Source organism: Monodelphis domestica, chromosome X (genome assembly GCF_027887165.1).
Source record: "Monodelphis domestica isolate mMonDom1 chromosome X, mMonDom1.pri, whole genome shotgun sequence".
Lineage (NCBI taxonomy): Eukaryota > Metazoa > Chordata > Mammalia > Didelphimorphia > Didelphidae > Monodelphis > Monodelphis domestica.
In genome coordinates this window covers 73,378,494-73,403,574 of record NC_077235.1, presented here as the reverse complement: position 1 = coordinate 73,403,574, position 25,081 = coordinate 73,378,494, and the positions used below count along the sequence as shown (strand labels likewise).

At 54.2% G+C, this 25,081-nt stretch overlaps 1 protein-coding gene across 2 annotated transcripts in view; it reads right to left on the bottom strand.

Annotated features, from left to right (window-relative positions):
* Nucleotides 1-20,901, bottom strand: part of PLXNB3 (plexin B3) — a 52,283-nt gene extending 31,382 nt beyond the window's left edge. Inside the window, exons 1-16 of one of the 2 annotated variants that reach the window (XM_007506979.3) lie at nucleotides 20,739-20,901; nucleotides 18,440-18,528; nucleotides 16,146-16,295; nucleotides 12,552-13,598; nucleotides 12,129-12,308; nucleotides 8,342-8,470; nucleotides 8,145-8,245; nucleotides 6,247-6,385; nucleotides 6,015-6,171; nucleotides 5,822-5,930; nucleotides 5,596-5,710; nucleotides 5,333-5,458; nucleotides 5,109-5,225; nucleotides 4,926-5,019; nucleotides 4,630-4,799; nucleotides 4,079-4,230 (exon numbers count right to left, since the gene is read on the bottom strand). In XM_007506979.3, coding sequence (XP_007507041.2) covers nucleotides 4,079-4,230; nucleotides 4,630-4,799; nucleotides 4,926-5,019; nucleotides 5,109-5,225; nucleotides 5,333-5,458; nucleotides 5,596-5,710; nucleotides 5,822-5,930; nucleotides 6,015-6,171; nucleotides 6,247-6,385; nucleotides 8,145-8,245; nucleotides 8,342-8,470; nucleotides 12,129-12,308; nucleotides 12,552-13,598; nucleotides 16,146-16,163 — 2,654 coding nt within the window. In that variant the 5' untranslated portion in view covers nucleotides 16,164-16,295; nucleotides 18,440-18,528; nucleotides 20,739-20,901. The remainder of the gene's footprint in view (nucleotides 1-4,078; nucleotides 4,231-4,629; nucleotides 4,800-4,925; nucleotides 5,020-5,108; nucleotides 5,226-5,332; nucleotides 5,459-5,595; nucleotides 5,711-5,821; nucleotides 5,931-6,014; nucleotides 6,172-6,246; nucleotides 6,386-8,144; nucleotides 8,246-8,341; nucleotides 8,471-12,128; nucleotides 12,309-12,551; nucleotides 13,599-16,145; nucleotides 16,296-18,439; nucleotides 18,529-20,738) is intronic. The other variant, XM_007506981.2, reaches the window with a different exon arrangement.
* Between the last annotated feature and the right edge of the window lie 4,180 nt (nucleotides 20,902-25,081).

The window sequence follows — 25,081 nt, the reverse complement described above, 5'->3', positions numbered from 1 at the left end:
TCTCTTTTTCTTTCTCTATTAGTCTCTCTCTCCCTTCACTGTCTCCCTCCTCTCTCTCTCTTTTCCTCTTTGTTTCTCTGTCACTCTATCTCTGTCTTCTCCTCTCTGTGTGTCTCTCCCTTCTCTTTGTCTTTCTGTCTCCCCCTTTCTCTTCTGTCTTTCCTATCTCTCTTTTCCCCTGTCTCTGTTTGTTTCTCCTCTTCTGTTTTTCCCTTTCTCCATCTCTGTCTCTATTTCTCTCCTTTCTCTCTGTTTCCCTCTTCTCTCTGCCTCCTCCCCACTCTTTTCCTCTCGACCTTCTCTCTTTCTCTGTCTGTCTTTGCCTCATTCTGTGTGTATCTGTCTCTTCCTCCTCTCTCTTGTTCCCTCTCTCCCTTCTGCCTTTCTTTTCTCCCTCTGTCTCTGTCTCTTCATGTCTCTCTCTCCCCATCCTCTCTCTGTCTCTCCCTGTCTCTCTCTCTGTCTTTCTCTATCTCTGTTTCTATCTCTCTCAAGTTCTCTGTCTATTTCTGTCTGTTTCTGTCTCACTCTCTGCCTCTATTCCCCATCTGTCTGTCTCTATCTCTGCCTCCTCCTGTCTCTGCCTCTTTCTGTCCCTCCCTTCTCTCCCTCCCTCTGTCTCTCTCTGCCTCTCCTTGACTCTGCTTCTCCTTATCTCTCTGTCTCTGACTTTCTCTCTTTCCTTTTCTACCTGCTCTCTCTCTGTCTGTCTCTCTCTGTCTGTGTCTCTCTCTCTTAGGTTCTGTCTCTCTGTCTTTGCCTCTATCACTCTCTGTCTCTCTCCCTGTCTCTCTCTCCCCAGCTTTCTCTGTTTCTCTGTTTGTCTCTATCTCTGTCTTCTTTGTCTCTCTATCTGCCTCTCTCTCTCTCCTCCACCTCTTCCTCTGTCTCCTTGTCCCTCTCTCTGTGTATTTCTGTTTCCCTTCTCCCTCTCTGTCTCTGTATGCCTCCCTGTCTCTGTTTCACTCTCTGCCCTCCCCCCATCCCTCTCTGTTTCTCTCTCTCACTCCATCTGTCTCTCTGTCTGCCTCTGTGTATGTGCCTGTCTCTCCGTTTCTGTCTCTTTGCCTGTCTGTCTTTCTTTCTGTGTGTGTGTCTGTGTGCCTTTCTTTCTCTCTGTCTCTCTCACTATCTCTTTGTTTCAATCTCTCTCTCCCTCCTTCCTCTCTGTCACTCCTTGTTTCTTTGCCTTTTTTGTCTCTGTCTCTTCCTGTTGGTCTCTCTCTGCCTCTGCCACTCTGTCTCTGAGTCTCTCGCTGCCTTTCTGTCTCTTTCTCTTTCTCTCACTGTCTTTGTTTCCATCTCTCTGTTTCTGTCTCTCTACCTCTCCCTTTTTCTTTTCTCTCTGTGTGCTTTTTTCTTTCCCTGTCTCTCTCTGCCTCTCTCCCTGACATCTCTCTGTCTCTGTCTCTCTATTTCTCTTTCTCTCACACTGTCTCTGTCTCCCTCTGTTTCTCTCTGCCTGTCTCTTTCTATCTCTCTGCCTATCCCTCCCTTCTCTCTTTGCCTCTGCCTCTCCTTCTTTCTTTGTCTTTCTCTCTCCCTCTCTCTTTCCTTGTCTCTGTCTTTCCCTTTCTTACTATCTCTGTTTCTCTGTCTCTGTCTCTTTGCCTCTCTCTCTGTGTCTCTCCCACTATGTCTGTCTTTCTCTTTCTCTATATCTCCCTCTCTTTCTCTCTCCCCCTTGTTTCTTCTGTTTCTCTTCGATCTCTTTCTTTGTCTTCCTCCTCCTATTCCCCTCTCTCCCTTGCTCTCTGCATCTGTCTTCCTGTCACTGCCTTTTTCTTTCTCTCGGTGTGTGTCTGTCTTTATCTCTGATTCTCTGTCTACCTCTCTCTGTGTGTCTCTTTTTTTCTGCCCATCTCTCGGTCTCTTCTCTCCCCCATATTTCTTCTCTTAGGTTCTCCTTGTTTCCTCTCTACCTGTTTCTCTTCCCTCTTTCTTTGTTGCCCTCTGTCCTCTTCCCTCTATTTCCTTTGTCTTTGTCTACCTCTCTGTGTCTGTCCATCTCTCTCTCTCTCTTTCCCCTCCTCTATTTCTTCTCTATTTCTGCCTCCTTGTTTCTTCTCTCCATTCCTATTCTTTCTTTCTCTGTCTCCTTCTCTCCCTGTCTCCCCACCCTCTGTCTCTGTTTCTCTCTCATTCTCTGTCTCAATCTCTCTTTGTCTCCATTACTGTCTCTCTCCCTCTGTTTCTTCTCTTTTTTGCCTCCTTGTTTCTTCTCTCTGTTCCTATTCTTTCTTTCTCTGTCTCCTTCTCTCCCCATCTCCCCACCCTCTGTCTCTGTCTCTCTCCCCCTTGTTTCTTCTCTCCATTTCTCTTCTCTCTTTCTTTGTCAGCCCCTCTCCTCCACCCCTCTCTCCCCCTTTCCCCTTGTCTCTGTCTCTTTATCCCTATCTATCTGTCTTTCCCTCTGTCTCTCTGTTTCCTTCTGTCTGTGTCTTTCTCTGTTTGTCTCTCTCTTCCCCCCATTTCTTCTGTGTTCTGCCTCCTTGTTTTCCCTGTTTCTCTCCACTCTTTCTTTGTCCCCCCCTCCTCTCCCCTCCCCCCACCTCTGTCTTTCTCTGTCTCTCTCTCTTCCTCTCTCTATTCTCTCTGGCTTTCCCCTGTTCTCTCTGTGTGCCTGTCTTTCCTTCTCTTTTTCTGGCTTTCCCTCTTTCTCTCTCTCTTTTTTCTCCTTCTCTCCTTACCTTTCTTTGTCTCTCTCTCCTTTTCTCTTTCAGTCTTTTTCTGTCTCTGTCTCTTTCTTTGTCAGGTTCTCCCCTCTGTTTCTGTCTGTCTCTCTCCATCTCTGCTTCTTTCTGTCTCTCCCACTCTGTCTCTATCTCATTTCTTCTTTTTCTACCTCTGTCTTTCTCTCCCTCTCTCTCTCTTTCTGTCCATCTCTCTGTCTCTGCCTCTTCCTCTCTGTGTCTCTCTGTCACCCTCTCCCGATTCTTCTGAGTTTCCCTCTGTGTCTATGGGATTCTGTCTCTCTCTGTCTTTGTCTCCCTCTGCCTCTGTCTCTCCCTTCTCTGTCTTTCCCTCTCTCTCTTTCTGTCTCCCCCCTCCCTCTGTCTCTGTCTTTCTCTCTCCCTGTCTTTCCATTCCCCCTCTCTTTTTCTGCCCCTGTTCCTCTGTCTCTGTCTCTGTCTCTCCATCCCTCTGTCTCTCTCCCTTTCTGTGTCTCTGTCTGTTTGCCTCTCTCCCACTGTCTCTCTTTCTTTCTCCGTCTCTTCCTCCTTCCCTCTGTTTCTGCCTCTCACTTTGTCCTGTCACTGTCTCTCTTCCCCCTCTGTCTCTCTGTCTCTGTCTCTCTCCCTTTCTGTGTCTCTGTCTGTTTGCCTCTCTCCCACTGTCTCTCTTTCTTTCTCCATCTCTTCTTCCTTCCCTCTGTCTCTGCCTCTCACTTTGTCCTGTCACTGTCTCTCTTCCCCCTCTGTCTCTCTGTCTCTGTCTCTCTCCCTTTCTGTGTCTCTGTCTGTTTGCCTCTCTCCCACTGTCTCTCTTTCTTTCTCCGTCTCTTCTTCCTTCCCTCTGTCTCTGCCTCTCACTTTGTCCTGTCACTGTCTCTCTTCCCCCTCTGTCTCTCTGTCTCTGTCTCTGAACTTCTTTCTTTCTCTTTTTCTCTCTGTCTCTGTCTCTCTCCCCCTCCCTCCTTATCTTTCTGTGTTTGGGCCTCCATCTCTGCCTATTCCCTTTCTGTCCTTCTGTCCCTCTTTTCCTGTCTCAGCTGTCCCTGGGCTCTTCAGTTCTCTCAGTCATTCAACAAGCAAACACCTACTCCGCAGCAGGGGCCCAGTACAGAGCTGAGTAGGGCCGCTCCCTGCCCTCCAAAGCTCCACCATTTGCGATGTTGGCTGAGCTGGCGCCAGCCCACTGTGGTGACTCTCTTCCCCACAATGGCCCTTCCTTCTGTCCATTTTCTGGGACCCCAGGATCCTGGCCTCCCTGCTGTTCCTCTTACAAGATGCTTGGTCTCCCAACTCCAGGCATTTTCCCTGGCTGGGCGTGCTCCACACTTGGCCTTGTGTCCCCCATCTCCACCTCCAGGCTCCCCCCTCCCAAACCAAGCAGCCCATGCTGACGGCCCCCTCACTGGGTAGAGATGTGGTAGAGGGTTGGATCCAGGCGACAAGGCTGTCCCGCCACGGTCACAGCGTCTGCCACATCCTCCAAGCGGCTGCCTAGGTTGGAGCCCAGGATGGTGAGGGCCACCCCGCCTTCAGGGGGGCCAGTCTGAGGCTTGATCTGCAAGGACAGATGAGGACAGAGAAGGGAACTCCAGGAAGCCTCAAAGAGCAGGCTCCATCGGCCTTGGGGCCTGAGCTGGGCTGGGCCACCCCAAGGGTTCTAGAGGATCTCTTCCCTCCTCAGGAGGGACCTAAGCCCCAGGGAGGCTGAGCTGGGTTGCAAAGCCAGGGCCTCGTCCCTGGGGCCGGCTGGGGTGGAAAGGGTTGGGATCATGGGGGTAAAGGCTCTGCAGGAACTAGGTGGGCCAGTGTTGCTAAGCTGCCAGTGGGATGGGCAGCAAGGGCATGGCTCTTCCTGGAGGGGGCTGGGCTACCCGATGGGGGGGGGCGCGGCGGGAGGGGGCCAGCCTACTGGGCTCAGGATTTGGAACTCCAGTGGACTTTGGGGCTGCCTTACCAAGTGGATGCTGGGCAAAGGGCAGAGCGACTCCACAGTTTCTGGCGGGCACAGGGGCCTGTAGCTACAGGTGGGCCTGCCCTGGCTACACCACACACAGCTCAGGTTCTTGTCGGCTGCCTGGCAGTGGCTGCAGTCTTCATGACCCACGGTGCAGTCATAGAGGGTCACTGAGGACAGGAAGAGGGAGGCAGCTTGGCACCTCAGGTCTGAACCCCTTGTCCATGGGCACCCCTTTAACCTTTAGCCCCTGTGACTGCCTCCGGCCCCCTCTTCCTGGGGCCCCCAGCGCTCACCGTTTATGTTGCCAGCATTATCCACCCTATGAGTGTTGCCCCTGGTGACGTAGATGGGCACCTGGAGCTCCTTCCGAGGGGGAGAGGGCCGGAACTGTAGGGGCAACCATGGTGAGGGGGAGTGAGGCCTGGGGTGGGGCTCTGGGGGATGGGTAAAGGGGAAGGAGGCCCCAGGAGGCATACCTGCTGAGCCTGGCACCGGATGAGCTGGGTATCACCGTCTCCCTCTTCCAGGGACGCCTGGAGCCCCAGAAGGGCTCCCGGCAGCTCCAGCCAGCAGTGATAGGAGGCTGCCTTGCTCTGAGTGAGAAGAAACAAGGCCCCAGTGACTCGGGCACAGTCTTCCCTCCCTTCTTTGCTTCTCTATAGTTGGCCCCTTGTCCCCACCCTACTGCCCTGGCCTGTACCTGGTAGTGATGTAGGTTCCGGACCCGCAGGGCAAGCCTGGTCTCCCAGCCCACAGGAACAAGATGGGATGTGGCCAGACCTTCCACATGGGGGCAGAAATCAGGGCCCTTCGTCAGGACGTCTGCCTGGGGAAACGGGCACCCTCAGTGGCGGGGGTGGGGCACATGGCTGGGCCACAAGGCACCCATGGGAGTGGGTTGAGGCAGGGAGAGGGAGCAGCAAAGCCCAGCCTGGCTTCCTCTCACTCCCTGGAGGAACTTACTTCTTGGGAGTGATAGACGGTCCTCTCCCCATCTGGGCAGCTGTCTCCTGACACACAGGAGGCACTTTGGGGGCACCAGTGGCATCGCCAGGGGCTCCTCACACATGCACTGCACCTGGGCACAGGGGGACACTCAGCCCCGACCTCTCCCCCGTGGGCTCCTCCCTCCCCCGCCCTGGGTGACAGCCACTCCAGTGTCTCCCCTAGGGGCACTCCCGGGACTCACGGAGCGGCCACATCCAGGGCCCCAGTAGCCTGGCAGTCATAGAAGGAGAAATTGGTGACGGCCACTGAGATGTCCTCGAACATCAGGGCCAGAGGCACAGTGATGTGATCTGGAGAAGGGAGCACGGTGAGGGGCAGCCCAGGCTTGGCACTCTGCCAACACCCGCCTGCCCGGGCCGCCTGGCCCCTCTCACCTGTGCCCTCTCCACTGGGGGGCAGCTGCTCCTGTGGGGGGGACTCACATACCACCTGGCTGTCGTCCACCTGCGCCAGTGTCTCATAGTCATCAAAGGCACAGTGGAAGTACTTATCGGGCGCCAAGACTGGCAGCCGTGGCACCACCATGGTGACCTGAGGGCGGAGGACATGGCTGTGGGAGAGAGCCCTCCACGTGACTCCCCCTCCCCCCGTGGCACCTCCATTTACCTGGCCCTGCTCCTGGCGGGGCTGCTGGCTAGGCACCAGGCTCTGGATAGCCAAGCAGAGGCTGCCCTCAGGGGCCCCGTAGCTCCACAGCCATTGATGGCTCTGTTCGGAGCCCGCGCATTGCTCCTTCCTCACACACCTGTGAGCACATACATGATGGGGGCAGGGTGGTGGCAGGGCACCACCACTCCCTCCATTGTGGCCCAGGCCAGCCCTTCCCTAAGAATTCTGGGAGCACTGGCCCATCCCAGTCCAGTTCTTCCCTCATTGCCCAGTCATTTTCCAGTCGGGTCTGACTGTTGGCAGCCCCCTTTGACTGGTTTCCTGGAAAAGTTACACAGCCTGGGGAACGAAGGCAGTTAAGTGACCTGCCCAGGGTCACACAGCTTCGTAGGAAGTGGCTGAGGCTACATTTAAACCCAAGACTTCATGTTTCTAAGTCTGACTCTATCCACTGAGTCACCCAGCTACCCTTGCCTACCTCTGTCTTAGAATCAATACTGTAGGTTGGTTCTAAGGCAGAACAATAAGGGCGAGGCAATGAGGGTCAAGTGACTTGCCCAGGGTCCCACAGCTAGGAAGTGTCTGAGGCCAGATTGGAACCCAGGACCTCCTGTTTCTAGGCTTGGCTCTCCATCCACTGAGCCGCCCAGCTGCCCTTGCCCAGGTCTTTTTTTTTTTAATCCTTTGCCTTCCATCTTAGAATCAATACTATGTATTGGCTGTAGGGCAGAAGAGTGGTGAGGGCTAGGTAATGGGAGTTAAGTAACCTACCCAGGGTCACCCAGCTAGGAAGTGTCTGAGGCCAGATTTGAGCCCAGAACCCCCCCCCCCATGTCTTGGGGCCTGACTCTCAATCCACTAAGCCTTCTAGCTCCCCTTGCCCAAATCTTAAAGAGGTTTCTCTGGGCCCTTACACAGTATGGACAGCAGCCCCGCCCCTGCCCCCTAATATTGGGCAGAATTCGGGAGGAAAGAGACTGTGCCCCTCTGTCTAGTTAGGGAGCCAGGCTTCAGAACCCTGGGAGCCCAGGTGGTGGCTATGACAGGGAGGTCTGTAGAGACTGAGGGAGAGAGCTGCCTTGGGGAGAAGGAGGTGGTGGCAGCACCTGAGACCAGCCTTCAAAGATGGATCGCCTTGGGACAGGCTAGGGGAACAGAGTACCAAGGGGCTGAACTGCCACCGTGGCTGGAGCTTGGGGCAAAACCAGGCCCAAAACAGCTTGGAAAGGCGGCTCTGAGGGCCAAGTGGAGGAACGCTTCTGCTAGAAGCCCTTTCTACACTCCTAGATGAGAGGGTTGGGTCCCCAGGGCAGGATCGGGGCATCTGGACCCTCAGTTATCCCAAGGAATACTTGGCCCTGATGTGAAGGGGGTGGAGGGAGGCTGGTGCAGAGGGCAAGCAGCTGGAGACCTCAGCTAAGCTGTGTCAAGGACATGCTGGAATGGGGAGAAGTCTGAGGCAGGGGACAGAGATGGAGTCTAGGTGGGTGGTGATGAGGTCCTGTCAGGGTGGGGAGGAGGGCCCTGTCAAGCCTGGGTGATGAAGTTAGAAAGGGGAGCAGGTTTGAGAGGGCAAGAACGTGAGAAGCCACCCAAGAGTGGTCACGTGTGTTTGCAGAGCGCTTATGGTAACAGGGAAACTCCCTGTGTCCCTTCCAGAGGTCCTCCGTAAACAAGGCACTCCACCTCCAGCCAATGCGGTTAGGGGCATCCTGCACTAAGCAGGCCCTAAACTGAAAAGGACAAACAAACCTCGGCTGTGTACTGTCTACCTAAACTGCAGTGGCCTTCGTAGGAGGTGCTAGGACCAGGCTTCTGGCAGCAGGACTGTTGGTCCCACCTTTGCAGGGTGCTGATCTGATCCCAGGCTCCCAAGCCTCAGGTGCCCCACTCACCTGCCCTGAAGGACACACCAGCCACAGAAGGGGTCTTGGGCTTGGAGGCAGCTGGGGCAGTCAGGGAAATTTTGGCAGGAGGAGATGGGCACCTTGGTCACCTGTGAAGGAGGAGTCCTGGTTCAGTGGGAGGGGATTAGGGAGACTCTGACACCCCTTCCTTCTCACCGCCCCCCATCCTCTCACCCCTGCCTCACTTGAGAAGACGTCATGACGTAGAGGTGACTCCCATTTCTGTCCAGGAGCAAATCAGGGTTCACAGCAGTCCCTGGGGGGCCCACCGGAAGGGAGCTATACAGCTGCCCTGTGGAGCCATTGAGGAACACCTGGGGGAGATGAGACCAGAGAACTGTAATGCCCCAGCACACAGAAGAGGAAGGTGCTGGAGAAACATGCGGGGGGAGAGTGAAACAAAACATGGTGTTGTTCTGCTGCCATTCTTCAAAGCTCCAAGTGCCCTTTCTGTACATAGAGATGACACCCAGCTGCATCCAGGGATGAAGAGCTTCAGGATGGCCCTGAGGGTGCTCTCCATTACTCCAAAGACTGGCGATGCCCAGAAAAGTGTCCCAGAATGCAGGGGACGATGGCAGAAGAGCAATGGAGGCTATCCACCATGGCTGGCAGCAGCAGCAACAACAAAAATGATGACGATGTTAGGGGGAGGGGGGCATCATCAGGTCAGGGCAGGCTGAATCTTTGAAACAAAGAGATGAAAACAAGGCCGATGGCCATCCAATGGCGAATGGTGGCACATATGCACGGAACGGAATATTACCACACCAGAGAAAGGATACAAGAGAAACAGAAGACTTGTAGGAACTGATGCAGGATGAAAAAAAGCAGAACCAGGAAAGTAATCTGCACGGGAATTAAAGCAATACAACTAGAGATGCACAAACGAATAATTTGTCATTACAGGGGAGAAGAGGTGGAGGGATATGGATGTAGATGACTGCATGTGATGTTGGGGTGTCTATTCTTTCCTCTTAAAAAAAGAAATTTAAAAAGCACCTTTATCTTCTGACTTAGAATTGATGAAGGGCTGGAGAAACAGGGTTATGCGACTTGCCCAGGATAGGAAGTGTCTGGGGTCAGATTTGAACACAGGACAACCTGTCTCCAGGCCTTGTTCTCTATCCACTGAGCCACCTAGCTGCCCTCTTACTCTTTCTCTCTTTTTGAAAAATAAACCCTCACCTTCTGTCTTGGAGTCACTACTGTGTATTGGTTCCAAGGCAGAAGAGGGTCACATTTGAACCCAGGGCTGGCTCTCAATCCACTGAGCCACCCAGCTGCCCTTTACTGCTTCTTTTGGAATCACTATTGCATGAGGTGCCTCACTGGAAAGGGAAGAGGGAAGGAATATACTTGGAAAGCAAAGTGATGGCAAAACAAATACTGCCATTTTGAAAAGAAGGATAAGGAAAAGATGCTTTAGTATTTGAGAGGAAAGTGAGTGAGTCTCCCAGCACACCTCAGGAGTCAGCTCCTGGATGAGGCTTTTCCTCATCGTCTTCCTAGTTTTCACACTCTTTCTCCTGAAATGCCTTTCCGTGCATGCATTGCATCTCTTCTCCCTCCACCCCTCCCAGGGGGGCAGAGACAGATTCCCTTGTGTGTCTGTGTTCTCCACTGCCTGGCACAAAAGCTGGTGGCAGAGTATACCACTTGGTGCAGCACTTAGAGTGCTTGGACGCCTTCCTCAAAGGCTGTCATATTCCCCCTCCTTCCTACTCTCTCTATTCCAGGGATTTAGAATCCCTGGTTGTTGTACAGATCCCATTTCCTGTTCCCATTTAAAAACAACTGGTAGGGGGGTGGCTCAGTAGATTGAGAGCCAGGCCTAGGGACAGGAGGTCCTGGGTTCCAGTCTGGCCTCAGACACTTCCCAGCTGTGTGACCCTGGGCAAGTCACTTGACCCTCATGACCTACCCCTTAGCACACTTCTGCCTTGGCGCCAATACTCAGTATTGATACTAAGATGGAAGGGGAGGGTTTAAAAACAAAAAGAAAGTGTTTTCTCAGTCTTTCAGAAGTTCCAAAGAGCTCTTTACCTCTTCTCAGTCCTCATCCTTGGGCACTACTGCTCTCTCTCTGTCTCCTTTCCTGTACCCTCCTCTAGGTCATGCCCTAACCAGAGGCACCCCTTAGGGCTCTCTCCTAGGTCCTCTTCCCTTCTCCCTCTAGCTACTTTGCACGGGGATCTCGTCAGAGCCCATGTTCATCACCACCTATCCCTACGCTGATTGCTCTCCATTCTACCTTCAAGGTCCCAAACTCTCCGTTAACCTCCAATCGTGCATCCCCACTTGCCTATGAGACATCTCCAGCTGGATGTTCTGTAGACACATCAAGATCAAAACGTCCCACACTGAGCTCATCATCTCCCCCTGCCCTCCCATCTTCCCACCTCCTCTGTTACAGTCAAAGGGACCGTCATCCTCCCAGTCACCCAGGCTCCCATCCTAGGCACCATCCTCAAATCTTTACCCTCTCCCCCGCCCTATACCCAACTTATGGTCAAGTCCTCCAGGTTTCCTCTTTGACAAGTCTCACGGATGGGCCCCTTCCTCTTCCCTGGCACAGCCACTCCTCTGGTGCCAGCCCTCATCACCTCGATCCCTGGGCTATTGCAACAGCTACTGGAGGTCAGGCGATGGGGCTGGAGGTCGCCTGCATCCATACCACATCTATCTTCCATTCAGCTGTCCAAATGGCCCTCTGGCCCACTCAATCGATCGCCTTTGGTGGCTCTAGATCACCCAGAGCATCTTCGTCTGGCATTCCAAGTGCTTCCTGGTCCTATCTTTCCAGGCCTCGACACCTTCTTCCCCTCGATGTCGTCTTGGTCATTTCGCTGCTCTCGGGACAGTATATGCCGTTTGCTGACCGCAGACATTTGCACTGGCTGGCTCCTTGGAATGCTCTCCCCTTCGTTGTCTCTGCCCTCTGCCTTCAAGGCTCACCTCAAACCGTGCCTTCAGCATGAGGTCTTTCTCAGTTTCCCTTATTGCCAGCGTCTTCCCTCTGAGGTTGCCTCCCGCTTGGAAGAGAAGCCAGCTTAGGCTTTTGCCTTTCTTTGTACAGTACTAGGCACATAGTGACAAATGCTTGTTGAATGGAATTCTACGGCAGCTAAATGGAGTCACAGTGGACTGAGCCGGAGGCCTGGGGTCAGGAAGACCTGAGTTCAAATGCAACCTCAGGCACTTATTAGCTGAGCAAATCACTTCACTGCTACTTCCCTCAATTTCTTCATCTGTACAATGGGGAGAAAATGGCACCTACCTCCCAGAGCTGTTTTGAGGATGCAACGAGATCCAATTCGGCAAATGCTCAGACCAGTGCCTGGTACATAGAAGGCCCTTAATGGGTGCTTATTTCTTTCCTACACACTCGGGAACTTGCCTTTCTACTCCAAAGGAGAACCCCGAAGGCTGTCAAATACCCCTCAACACCTGGAACTGGAGGTAGCAAGGAGAAGCCTGGGTCTGACTGAACACACGTCCCAGAAGGCCACACACACACACACACACACACACACACACAATGGGGCAGCACAGCGCTCAGATCCCTGAAGAGCCTCTTCCACAGTGGAGGACCCCAGAACCGATCTTCCAATTCGGAGAAAGTGATGGATCTCACCAAGGCCTTCCCCCATTCACTTTCTCCAGGTTTTCCTGGTCCTTAATAAAGGAGGCAGATAGTAGGACAGTACAAAAGGTATCTAGAAGTCTTGGAGGTCAAAAGCATCATTATGTAGCCTTGGCTTGGCTGCTAATGTGCCCTGGGCCAAGTTCCCTTGGTTTAGCATCAATTTTCCCATCTGGAAAATGGGAGCAATGGACTCTGACTAGCTAGCTTTGAAGATCCTTTTTGGAAGGAATATTCTAGTAGCCTAGAAAGATTCTTGCCTCCCATCTCACCCCAACCCCGCCCTCTGGTTTGCTTTCCATAAAGTCCTGGCTGGAGTATCTCACCTTGTGGAGCTGGCCCTGGGTGTCCCCCAGGAAGACGATGGTGTGGCCGGCCTCTTCAAGAGCAGCAACAGCGCTGAGGTGGGGGATGCTGGTGAGTAGGGGCTCTGCTTCCAGGGGCTGATGACTGGCGATGGGACTGGGCGTGTGCTCGTCCCCACAAGGGTATGAGTCCGGGGAGTCCTAGGGGTAAGGGGTCCAGGGAGAGCCTTCAGGCCAAAGCCCCCAGGAGCCACTCACATGATCAAACAGAGAGAGGATTGTGGCACGCAGACAGATGGGCACGAGGGGAGAAAAGGAAGCCCAACAAGACAGACCTATACTAAGAGCCAGAGACACAGAGAGACCCAGAAAAATGGAGAGAGAAAAGGGATGGAGCCAAAGCGATGAGGACCCATTGCCCCCTCCCCATTCCAACTGGCTCACTGAGGGCAGGAAGACGCATCGGGACGTGACGCCATACTCAATGGTGGCCTCTTCCCCAGCTGGGCTGTGTCCTCCCATAGTGTAGCAGAGCCTCCGGGCCCGCTCCATCCGGCTGTCGACCTCCTGGAGTGGGAAGGCACATAGTGCGGAGCCTCCCATAGGCCCTGGGGAAGCCACTACCAGCAGGGTTCCCCCTCCTTGACCCGGGGCCAGGTAAGCTGCTTGCACCAGGCTGTACCCCTGGCAAACAAGCGGCATCTCTACATAGGAGTAGAGATTGGCGTCATTCAGGCACACGCGGGCAACGTAAGAGCGGTAGTCGGCTTGGGTCCGAGACCCCCGGCGGCGGAAGAGAAAGTAAGCAAACTGGGTGCCCGCAAAGGCCCCCACATAACTGTTGTTGTAGTCAGAGAAGTCTCCTACCACCAAGCGGCCCAGGCCTTCACTAGAGAAGGCCTGGGGCCCGGCCAGCTGGCGTACAGTCAAGGGGGGCACCCCAGCAGACAGCTTGCCTGCAAGGCCCCGGGCCACGTACAGCAGGTCTCTCCCTGGGGCTGACACTACGAGGCCCACGGTGGCCACTCCTGGGGCATTGGCAGCCACAAACTGCCCGTCGCCGGGATCCTCTGCCCGGAACACAAGTTGTGCCACATTCCCAAGACTCCGTTTCTCGCACACACCTTGGCGAACCTGCCCACAGGCCACTAGCTCCCGGGCCTGCCCGCTCACCAGCAGCAATTGGTTGGCATTGTCTGTGGGTCGGGCCTGTGGGCACTCAGTTCGGTCCCGGAAGGGCAGGCAGTCGGGGCTGTCCCATATGGGGCCTGTGACTGCCTCACCTACTTGCTGTAAGTCAGGTGTCAGCTGGTACAGGTGGTTCACAGCACCAACATAGAGCATGCCTGTAGCAGCATCCATGGCCAGGTGGTTGAAGGTGGTATTGGGGGCAGAGAAATGCTGGGCAAGGGCAAGATGCCAACTTCTCCGTGATGGTAGTGGCAACAGCAGGAGGAAGAGGGTTGGCAGCAGGCTGGTCATCTTGGGGACCTATACCAGAAAGGCGTGGGGAGCAATCAGTGAATAGGCATTTGGAAAGCACCTGGCACTGTACTAAGGGACAAGGGAGATCCCAAGACAGGCAGACACAGTCCTGTCGAAAGGACCTCGGAGTCCAAGGGGGGGAGATGGCATTCTCTCGGGGTGGGGGGGCATACACGAACCAGCCCCGCAGAGAGTTGGCAGGTGAGGTGGGGGGATGCTAGCTGCCAAGTGTGAGGGAGGACGGGGGAGGCTACAGAGAGGCAGATGGCAGGGGAGGCCACCGACAGTTCATCCTGCTTGGAAAGGCACAGGAGGGCTCCCTGTCCTCGGAGATCTCCAATCAAAGACTGGATAGGCACTCGTTATGGAGGGGACTCTTGAGGGAGTGAGCAAAGGGAACATGCTTCTAGATCCCAGACCCTAGACCAGAGCAGTACTCCTTAGGGCTAGAAGGAAGGAGTCCAAGGCACTGGTCTACCCTGGCCCCGAGGCCGTCTTCTCTCTCTAAAATAGAACCAGAGGAGATCCAGGAGGGGCACTGGCCACTCAAATGGTGCCAGGTCCAGTCAGCAGGAAGTCTTCCCACTGCCTGGATGGGCCATTCCTCACCAAGGGTGATCTTGGAGGAGCTCAGTGTCTCTTGATTCCTCTCCCTTCCATATCCCCCGATGACACGGACACGCACCACATCGCCCTACCCAGCCCACTTGTTACCCCCATTACACACACACGTCCCAATCATTCTCTCTATCTTCAGACACTTTCCCCAACCAGAGGAGGAACCCCAGAGACACCAGGATGCCACTGATGGAGAGCCAGAGGCAGAAGTCTGGTTAGTCTGCCCCAGAGCCAAAGAGAGAAACACTAAGCCAAAGAACCAGACTTCGAGGATGCAAGCTCCGAGGCCTCCGTGAAGGGAGACTTGGCCAGGGCCCCACATCTGGAAGGGTATGGCTGAGTGGGCCTCCAGCCAGGGAACAAAGCAGAGGGCACTTCCTCCTTCCATCCAGCCTTTGTAGGCTTTTCCTCTTGCCCTCCAGTTGATCAAAACTGACTTTGTAAGTACTGGCACCCAGGGCAGACAATTGACACCCAACACCTATCGGACCGACCCTAGGCAGATTGTCCCAGTGCTCAGGACCCTGGGAAAGCCACCCAGAGCAAGTCAATATGAGGGACTTGTGGCCTGAGATCAGTGGATGCAGCTGCACTGGATGGGCTGGGCTCAAAACAGCTTTGAGGGTTACTTCTATGTGTACTTTTCATTTCCCATCAATACAGTGTACACTTCTTGAGAGCAAGAACTTTTCCTTGTATGTCCAGAGCCAAGCGTATGAAATGAAATGCTTGTTGAATGAGAAGGGGTACAGGGGGGAGGGGAGAGAGAGATACAGACAGAGAGAGAGAAAGAGGGAGAGAGAGACAGAGAGGGGGGAAAGGGGGGAGAGACAAAGAGAGAGAGAAAGAGACGGAGACAGAGACAGATAGGCACAGAAAAAGAGAAGGGCAAAGAGAAGAGAGAAGGCAAAATGAGAGAGGAGTGAGTAGATGAGAGAGAAAGGAGAGAGAGACAGACAGACAGAGAGGAGAGAGAGAGAGACATACACAAATAGAAAAGGAGAGAGAGAAAGAGAGAGGGGAGAGACCGACAGAGACAGAGATAGGCACAGAAAGAAAAAAAGAGCAAAGAGAAGAGAGAGAGGAGTGAGTAGATGAGAGACAGAGACAGAGAAGGACATAGAGGAGAAAGAGAAGGGGAAGAGAGAGAGAGAAATGGAGAAAAGCAAGAAGAGAGGAGCAGAAAGATGTGGGGGGAAGACAGAGAGAAGAAAATCAAGACAGAGAGGAGTAAGAAGGGAAGGGAGGGAGACAAAAGGAGATGTGTGATGCAATGAATGGAATCCTAAGAAGAAAGGGAGCAAACAAACATCTACATGCTGTTCAATATGCTAAAAACTTTACAAATATTATCTATCTTGTCTGATTTTCCCAACAATTCTGGGATGTAGGGATTATATACAGTAGAGGAAATTGAGGCAAACAGGGTGAAGTGATTTGCCCAGGATCACACAACTAGTAGGTGTCTGAAGCTGGATTTGAACTTAGATCTTTCTGACTTGAACCAGGAGAGCATTGTACACAGAGACGGATACACTGGGGCACAATCAAATGTAATGGACTTCTCTACTAGCAGCAATGCAATGAGCCAGGACAATTCTGAGGGACTTATGAGAAAGAAGCTATCCACACCCAGAGAAAGAACTGTGGGAGCAGAAATGCAGAAGAAAATCAACTACTTGATCACGTGGGTCGATGGGGATAGGATTGAGAATGTAGACCCTAAATGATCACCCTGTGCAAATACTAACAATATGGAAATAGGTCTTGATCAATGACACATGGAAAACCCAGTGGAATTGCTTGTCGGCTGGGGGGGGGGGAAAGAGGGGGAGAGGGGAGGGAAAGAACATGAATCATGTAACCATGGAAAAATATTCTAAATTAATTAGATAAAATTTTTCAAATAAGAAAAAAAGAAAAGATCTTCCTTACTCCAGGTTCACCCGGCATTCTATCCACTGGACCACCCAGTTGCCCTAAAGCACAGTAGTCAAGACTTGGGTTTGAATTGTGCTTCAGAACCTTAGGTGTTAGCACTTCATCCCCCTGGAGGCCTCTAGGGTCCCTTCCGGCCTTGGGATCCTAGGGAGAAACAAGAACAGGGACTCTAAGACACCCGGACAGATTCTGAAGCAGACACACCTTGCGGCAGTAACAGGAGAAGCTTTAGGTAGTCCCTTGCCTGCTGGGTTGGGCCCTGGTAGAGCTTAGATGGCCAGCCTTGGCCCCAGAGTTCTGCAGGGAGGAGCACAGTTGTGCCAGCCCTTCTGTGAGGGTCAGGTATTATCAGTGGTGTGTGATGGCCCGGGATCCCTTAACCTTGCCTGGGATGGGAGGAATGGGAAAGAGAGGCCAGAGATGCAGAGATGCTGAGACTCCAAGAGACAGAAAGTCAGAGGAGTCAAAGACACCCAAGGCCAAGAGGGAGAACTGGGGAAATTATCCGAGCCAGAGAGCCATTCAGAGACACCAAGGCAAGGAACCGCAGGGCTGCAGGCCGAGGGTAGGGAGCCAAGAGCCAGTGCAGACGCCCAGTCCCAGCAGGCCAGGCAGGCTGGGGCAAGGAGCTCAGGCACCAGCTTAGAGATGGTGACATGCACACTCCGGCAAGCAGGCGGGCGTGTGGAGGCGTGTCGAGCCCCAGGACTTGTGTCCTTCCTCCCAGAGACTCAGCACCCCCAACACACTGTGCTCCCAGTGTACAGAAGCCCTCCTGCCCCAGAGGCATACAGATTGCCCCCTACAAACAGACACACAAATGCACAGACTCTTCCCTTTCGCATGTACGCGCAGAGTGGCCCTCCATCCCTGAAACATACTTAGACCCGAGCCTGTCTACACACGAACACAAGCACATATTTTCAAGTATGTATATACATGAGGGTCTGTCCACCCCATTCCCCCTGACTGACTTTCACCCCTCTGTGCATGCCTCCCAAAACACACAAATTCAGACAGATGCACTCATGCATTGTCTGTCTCTGTGTGTCTATGTCTCTGTCTCTCCATCTCTCTCTCTCCCCCGTCCCTCTCTCCCTCCCTCTCTCCCTTTCTCTCTCCCTCTTCCTCCCTCTCCCCCTTCTCCCTCTCTCTCCCTCTTCCTCCCTCTCCCCCTCTCTCCCTCCCTCTCTCTCTCTCCCTCCCTCCTTCTCTCTCTCCCTCTTCCTCCCTCTCCCTCCCTCTCTCTCTCCCTCCCTCCCTCTCTCTCTCCCTCTCTTTCTTCCTCTCTCCCTCCCTCTCCCTCTCCCTCCCCCTCTCTCTCGCCCTCCCTCCCTCTCTCTCTCCCTCTCTCTCCTTCTCTCTCTTCCTCTCTCCCTCCCTCTCCCTCTTCCTCCCTCTCCCCCCTGCCTCTCTCTCCTCTCTCTCTCCCTTCCTCTCTCTCTTCCTTTGTTTCTCTCTCACTCTCTTCCCCTCCCTTCCTCTCTCTCTCCCTCCTTCTCTTCCTCTCCTTCTCTCTTTCCCTCCCTCTCTCCCTCTTCCTCCCTCTTCCCTCCTCTCTTCCTCTTCCTCTCTCTCCTCCCTCTCTCCTTCCCTCTCCCTCCCTCCCTCTCTCTCTCTCTCTCCCTCCCTCCCTCCCTCTCTCTCTCTCTCTCTCTCTCTCTCTCTCTCTCTCTCTCTCTCTCACACACACACACACACACACACACACACACACACACACACACACACCCCGACACTCCTTGGGCTGGGGTCAGAGCTCTCCCCCCAGTGGAGGGGGGGACTGGCTCTCCACAAAGACATGGCTCCCATCTATCTTCTCCTTTCCTCCAGGATCCCCTTATCTCTAGAGGCCAGAGACAGGAAGACCCAGTGGCAAAGGGCTGGAAGTGTGGGGATGGGCCAGGGAGCTGGGGCAGCACAGGGGATGGGGGTGGGGCCCCCACTCTGGAGAATGGATTTCCTTCAGTCCCTGGGGCCACGGGGCTAACCCTGTTGTCAACTTCCATCAAGGCTTGTACATACGTGTGCCGACATGTCCAGGACACGTGCAAATAATATGGCAGTGGCAGGCCCGGGCCCCAGAGCTGGACTGGGGGAGGTGAGACCCTCTTTTTCCCTGGGGGGGCTCCCTCTTCCCTCCTCCCAACCACTGGCCCAGCTGGCTTTGGGTGAAGCAAGTGAGAGGTGGGACCCCGGAAGAGAACAATGCCCATGATGGGAAGCCAGTCCAGGGTCTGGGGGTGGGGGTGGGTGGGGGTGGGTGGGAAGGTGTGTCAGTCACTTACCAGGAATATGGAAGCAGAGGGGGACCTCCTCCACTCAGCTGCCCCAGGGCACTGCCGCCTGGTACACTGTGGATATCGTAGGCATTGTCCTAAAAGGGGGCGAGAGGGGGAGATGCTTGAGCCCTTGTCCACTCAGGCCCATCTGGGGGAGGGCCAGTGGGGTCCACCCTGAGCACAGCTGGCAGTTTCGTCAATAGCGGCTATGATGGTAATTTTCTCCCCTCGTCCCCAACAATGTCCCCTCTGTTTCCCTAACCCCACCCAGGGGGGTAGCCAACCCTCCCCTCCCAGGGTTCTATCCTAGGCTCCTTGACCACACTTCCTGGGAGTTGAGAGAGCTTTTCTGCCACTCCAAGGACCCTTGCCAGTCACAGAGGTGCTCTCCTGGCATAGGTGGGGCAAGGGGAGCAGAAATGCCAACCCACCAATCTAAGCCTTCTCCCTTAGGATACAAGAACAGAAGAAAGATGCCCTCGTAGGGTCTCAAGGCCAGCCTGGCATCCGGTAAGCTGACCCGACCCTTTTGCGGTATGGAAAGACAAGCTCTTCAGAAAGGCTGGCCACCCCTTTGTCCCCTGTGTCTCCCGGGGTCACTCCTATCCCCAGTTTGGCTAGAAAAAGGGGGATGGGAGTGTTTGGCCTGGAGCTGGAATGGGAAGAGAGAGTGGACAGTGCCTCAGGAATGGGATGGGTGGCCCTGGCACGTGCCCACCCCAGTCTCTGTGCCCTCCCCAGCTCCTCCTCTCCCCCTTGAAATGAATTGCCAGCCTTAGGGGTTCAATGCCTGCCTTTGTCTAGCAAGAGGGAGGGGGCAGGGGGCTGGAGACAGAGCCCTTGCTGATAAAAGGCAACACAGTGCCCAAGACCTTCCCCCCACCCCCAGTGAGTGGCTGTCTCCCCTGGGGCGTGCCCCCCTCACCCCCATGTTAACCCTGAGCTCACCAGCTCAGCCTAGCACCCACATTTCCCCCTCCCACAGGGTGACCCTTTTGCCTACAGCAGGGTGGCCCACCTCATGGCAGCTGTGCCAGGCACAGGAAAGAAATGGTGAGCAGCACCAACCCCAACTGGAAGATGCCTAGGAGAGGGAACAGGGGATGATGGGAGGGGAGGAGAGCCCCTTCTTCACCTGGTACAGGAAGGGTGGGGCCCCCAGAGATGGCACCTCAACACATTTCATGGCAACCACCTTCATGGCCTCAGGTATGGAAAACATCGTCACAAGACCCCACCCCCTTCCTGGCCACCCACTCCAGGAAAAAAGAAGTAATCCTTGGAGATTAAGGATCTTCTGGAAAATCCTATTCCCCCGGCCAGCTAGCTCCCTGCTGGCCTGGGCCACCCCGGGCAAGTGGTGCCATCCCCTGGTGTTGGGGAAGCCTACGTGGGTGGGTGTGACTGCGTGGGGCAGCGGATGCCCTTCTCTGGCATCTGCCTCTCCGCAGCTCACCGCACTTGTACAATGGTTCAGGGGAGAAAGGCGCAAGTGTCCTGTCGGGCTGCCGAATGGGGGCAGTCCCGAGTGGAAGAGGGGGGGGGGGGCGGGGGAGGTATTCGGAGGGTGGGGGGATTTCCACTTTCGGGTGCCTGGGGGAGGCAGTGGGGAGGGGAGGAAGGGGCAGCCAGAGGAGGTGCCTGCTGGATCCGTAGCCCGGCCAGGCTGGTTGGGCAGCTCTGGGGGAAGGGAGTCGCTACCCTTTCTGAAGCCCCAGCCAGAATTCTCCCTGAGCCGTTGCTCTCCCGGGAAGGCATCCCTCCCTTCACCCATCTGCCCACCCGGTGCCAATGTGCTGCCGGCCAGGGCTGGGCAGGGTGGCATGGATGGGCAGCTCTACCAATCGCTACTTTGTTTCTTGCCTTATCTGCTCCCTAGTAGAGGCGAGAGGCACCTTTCTAATCCAGGCCGCTCTGAGTTGCCCTGGCAACTACTGTTGAGGGGCAGGGAGAGAGGGCCAGAACTCTGAGGCTGCTGCCTGCACTCTCCTCTCCTCAGGGGGGAGCAGCTGGGACTCAGGGTCTTCGGCCTGTTGGGAGGGGACAGCTTGGCGCCCCCAAAGCTGCCACTTCCCCCCTTCCCCGACTGGGGGCAGGAAAGGGGACCCTTCTCAGACCTTGCCATTCTTGCCACCTGTCTATCTCCTCCACCCCGGGGGTCCCTATTTTTCCATCTCCCGAGCTAAGATGGGGGAGCAGGAAGGGTGGGGCAACCTGCTCCCCACCCGCACCCCCAAAGCTGCCTCTGTCCCCCTCCAGGCTGCTCAGGGGCTTCCCCACAAGGCAAGGGCATGTACCCACCTACCTGGGCAAAGATTCCTGCAGGGGCAGAAAGAAGGGAGGAGGGGAGCGAGGGTACAGGCTGTCCCAGGCGGGAACTGGGGGAGTTGGACAGCCAGGCAGGAATCTTCCCTCCCACTTTCCCTCCCTCCCTCCTTCTTCCCTCCTAGCCGGTGCCCCAGCCTCCCCAGAATGCAATATGCCCAAACCAACCCAGCCAGCCCGGCCCCTTTGCCCGCCCTCCCCCCACCGCCTCCTCCCATTCCCAGTTTCTGGACGCCCATCCCAAGGCAGGTGGCTGCTGCCCTCTGCAGGCCTCGAAGGGGGTGCTGGCATGTGCGTGTGTGTGTGTGTGTGTGTGTGTGTGTGTGTGTGGCTGGAGTGTGCTGGCAGGCATGCGCACATGGGCACTAGGATGAAGGAAAGGATTGAGATGATGAAGAGAAGGGGGCTCCTGGTGGAGAGGAGAGGAAGGACAAGGCCAGGCACCCAGTTCTCAAGGCCTTGCTCTTGCCCTAACCTACCCTGGCGGGGTCCACCCACTTCCAGGAAACCTCCCAATCAAACAATCAGCCCCCAAGCATTTATTAATCGCCTGCTAAATTCCCAGCACTGGTCAGGTGCCGAGGACACAAGCTCGAAGCCATTTTTGCCCTCGAGGAAGCCACGTCTAAAAATCCGTAGATAGCAGTGACACCTCCTCTTTCTATGGCGCTTTGGGGGGGGGGTGTTACAAAACACCATATAGAGCTGCATTGAGCCCCAGAACAGCTCTGCCAAATAGACACAACAATCATCTCCATTTTACAGGGCTGAAGTGACTTGCCCAGGGTCACATGGCTGGATTCAAACGCAGGTTTTTGTTGCTTCAGAAATTAAACAGCAGGTTCCAGAAGCTGGCTGGGGAGGGAAGGTTGAAGCATCTAGGGAGGTTAGAAAAGGCCTCAAGCGGTATTTGGGCTGCGGCTTGGAGGAAGACAGGGATTCTAGGAGATAAAGGAGGAGTGCTAGGTGAGCAAGACAAGAGATGTTACGTCTGTGGGGAGGCCGGTTTGGCTGGACGTGGGGTGGGGGAGGGAGAGCGAGCAATGTCTAATGAAGCTGGGGTCCCGATTTACAATGATTTCCCCTTCCTCTCTGGTTCCTCCCCCCCCCCCCCCAGGGAATCCGATCCCTCCGGGGCTGCCCAGATGGATGGATTCAGAGTGTGGGAGGGCCCCGAAGAGAAGGGAGACAGACACTCACTTTTCCTATTGTCGCTCTGCTCAGGGCCTGGGCTGGAGAGTATCCAGGCGGTCCCTTATAGAAGAGGAAGCCAGACACCCCTAGGGAGCTCAGGGGAGGAGAGGAGGCTCACTTTGTCCACTAAACACCTGCACAGGCTGGGAACACAACCGGGGGCACCCTATTGAGCACAGGACAGGCTAAGGCGCTAAGAGAAATGCAGCACAAACTGACTCTAAAGCGCGCCCTGGCTTCCCCTCCTCGGTCAGCAGAAGGCATAAAACCCGTTCAAGAATTACACTGGCTCGAAATGATATTGCAGCTCCCCGTTATAGGAAAAGACAGGGCAGAGATGCCACTCGCTGAGCTGGGCACACTTCTTGGGGAACAAAGGCCCCCTGGGAAATGACACTTGGGCAGGCTTGCTGGGAACCAGTGGAGCCCGGGAAAAGGCAGACGCCAGGCGTTCCAGCGCTCGCAAACCTTTGCTGCGGTCGTTCGGTCGTTCGCTGTGGCCCCATGGGCCGGCCAGAGCATGCCAGGCCCTTCTACCCTCCACTGTCTCCCAAAGCCTGTCCAAACTCGTGCTCGCTGCTTCCTGTCCAGCCCGTCCGGTGACGTCACCTCTCCCTTTACCTTCCGTCTTCCTTCCGCCATGCCGGGGGCTTTCCCAGTGAGTCCTCTCTCGCCATCTGTGGCTTCCCTCCGCTTGAGCATCTGACCTTCCAGTTACTAGTGAGTTCACTGGGCCGCGGGGGACTCGGGCCACGATTCGCCGGTGGTCCGACGGCTTTCAGTGACTCTCTCTGGGGCCCTTTGTGGGCCAGGCGGCGGCGGCGGCCCTGCATTTTACTCTGCTGGCCCGACTTGCCGGAGTTCTCCTTCCAAGGAGCAAATGTCTCGGAAGCTCCTGGCTGCGCTGCAGAACGCGACGTCTTCTCCAGGAGATGATGTGGGATCACTTGCCAAGATCTTAGGGGCTCTGCTCAAGTTCATTTCCCCTCTGGCCCTCATCTGCAGCCCCGAGGCTGTCCGTGTTCCTCAGCTACCTTCATTCATCCAGCCTGGCATTGCCCATGAGGTAAACTAAACAAATAAGAGGGCGACACACAGCTTTCCCAAGCTTAAACCGAGCTGTTGCTCCATGTGTGCTTCTTGACCTGCGTACAGGCTCCTCAGGGGACAGGTAAGCCCATGAGGCGCTCCCATCTCTTTGAGGCCTTGCCACGTTCTGCTGAGACCCACACAGTCAAAAGCGCAAGTGTATGTAATCAGCGAGGCAGCAGTGGATGCCTTTCTGGAACTGCCCTGCTTTTGCCACGATCGAGTGAATGCCAGCGGCTCCAGCTCAGCTCCTCGGCCTCCTCAAGAACCAGCCTGCTCTTCTGGTAATTCTTGGTTCCCACGTTGCTGAAGCCTCGCGCTCGTGCTCGCAAAGCCTTAGGCATAGCCTTGCTGGCATGTGAGATGAGCTCAGTTCCTGGGTCATTTGAATATTCTTTGGCACTGCCCTTCTTTAGGATCTGCACGTAAACAGCTCTTTTCCAATGCCGAGGCCACTGCTGACTTTCCTAAATTGGCGGGTGTATTGAATGCAGCACTTTACCGCGTCCTCTGTCAGGGTTTTAAGTGACTCAGTTGGAATTCAGTCACCTCCACTAGCCTGATGGTTAGCAGTGCTTCCCAAGCAAGGCCCACCTGAATTCACACTCCAGGATGTAGGGTTTTGTTTGATTGGACATTTGGATTGTGTTTTTTCCCATATTGTTCATTTTTGTCAGTGAGTAAAATAAAAAAATCCCCAAACATAAACCCAAACAAACAAGTGAGAAGCCATCTGCTTTCATCTACGGAGTCCTTTCTCTGGGGGTGGAGAGCATTCTTTGTCCTCAGTCCCGGAGCATTGTATTGCTGAGAGAAGCCAAGTCTATCCCAGTTGATCGTCCCACAATATTGCTGTTACTGTGTACAGTGTTTTCCTGGTTCTGCTTGTTTCACTCTGCATCCGTTCACCTAGGTCTTTCCAGTTCTTTCTGAAATCACAGGATGTCTGATTTGAGGCCAGTAACCACACCATCTTAGTTATTGATGATATTAATAAGCTTTCTTCTTCTACAGTTCTTTGGTGTGTTCTTGCGACCTCTTCTGTTTCTGTTAAGTCCCTATCAATCTTTTTTGTCTTGTATCACGCCCATTTTGGCATGAAATATTGCCTTGAGAGCTCAAATTTTCTTAAGTTGTCTTGTCTTTCCCATTCCATTGTTTTCTCCTATTACTTTGCAATGTTCATTTAAGTAATCCCTCTCATTTCTCCTTGCTATTGTCTAGAATTCGGCATCCAGCTGGGCTCCCCTCCCCTTTTCTCCTTTGCCTTTCTTTCTTTCCTCAGCTATTTGTAAAACCTCATCAGAGAACCATTCCGATTTCTTACTCTTCTTTCTCTTTGGGATATTTTTTGTTTCTGCCTCCTGTACAATATTGGGAACCTCTGCCAGAGTTCTTCAGGTCCCCTGGCTACCAGGGCAATCCCTTAAATCTTCATCACTTCCAATTCATAATCATAAGGGATATTGTTTATCTCATACCTATATGGTCTGATGGTTTTCCCTACTTTCTTCCATTTAAATCTGAATTTTGCAACAAGAAGCTCTTGATCTGAGCCAGAGTCCGCTCTGAGTTCTGTTTTAACTGATTGTATGGAACTTCTCCACCTCTGGCTACAAAGTATAGAATTCATCCGATTTCTGTATTGACCATTTGATAATGTTCCTGTGTAGAGTTGCCTTTTGGGTTGTTGGAAAAGAGGGTTTCCTATGGCCATCGAATTACCTTGACAAAACTCTATTTTTTTGTCTCTGCCTCCTGTACAATCCTATTAGTCTCTATCTACCCTACTTTCTTTTGTACTCCAAGGCCAAACTTGCCTGTTATTCCAACTATCTTTTGATCTCCTACTTGAGCTTCTTCCAAAATCCTCTGATAAACGGGACGTCTTTTGGGGGGTGTTTTTTTCTAGAAGATGTTGTAGGTCTTTAACGAACCAAGGCTCTTAGGCATCAGTGGTTAGCACGCAGACTTGTAGTACTGTGACTTTGACTGATGTGCTATGGACTCGAATACATCATCGTGTTATTTTTGAGATTA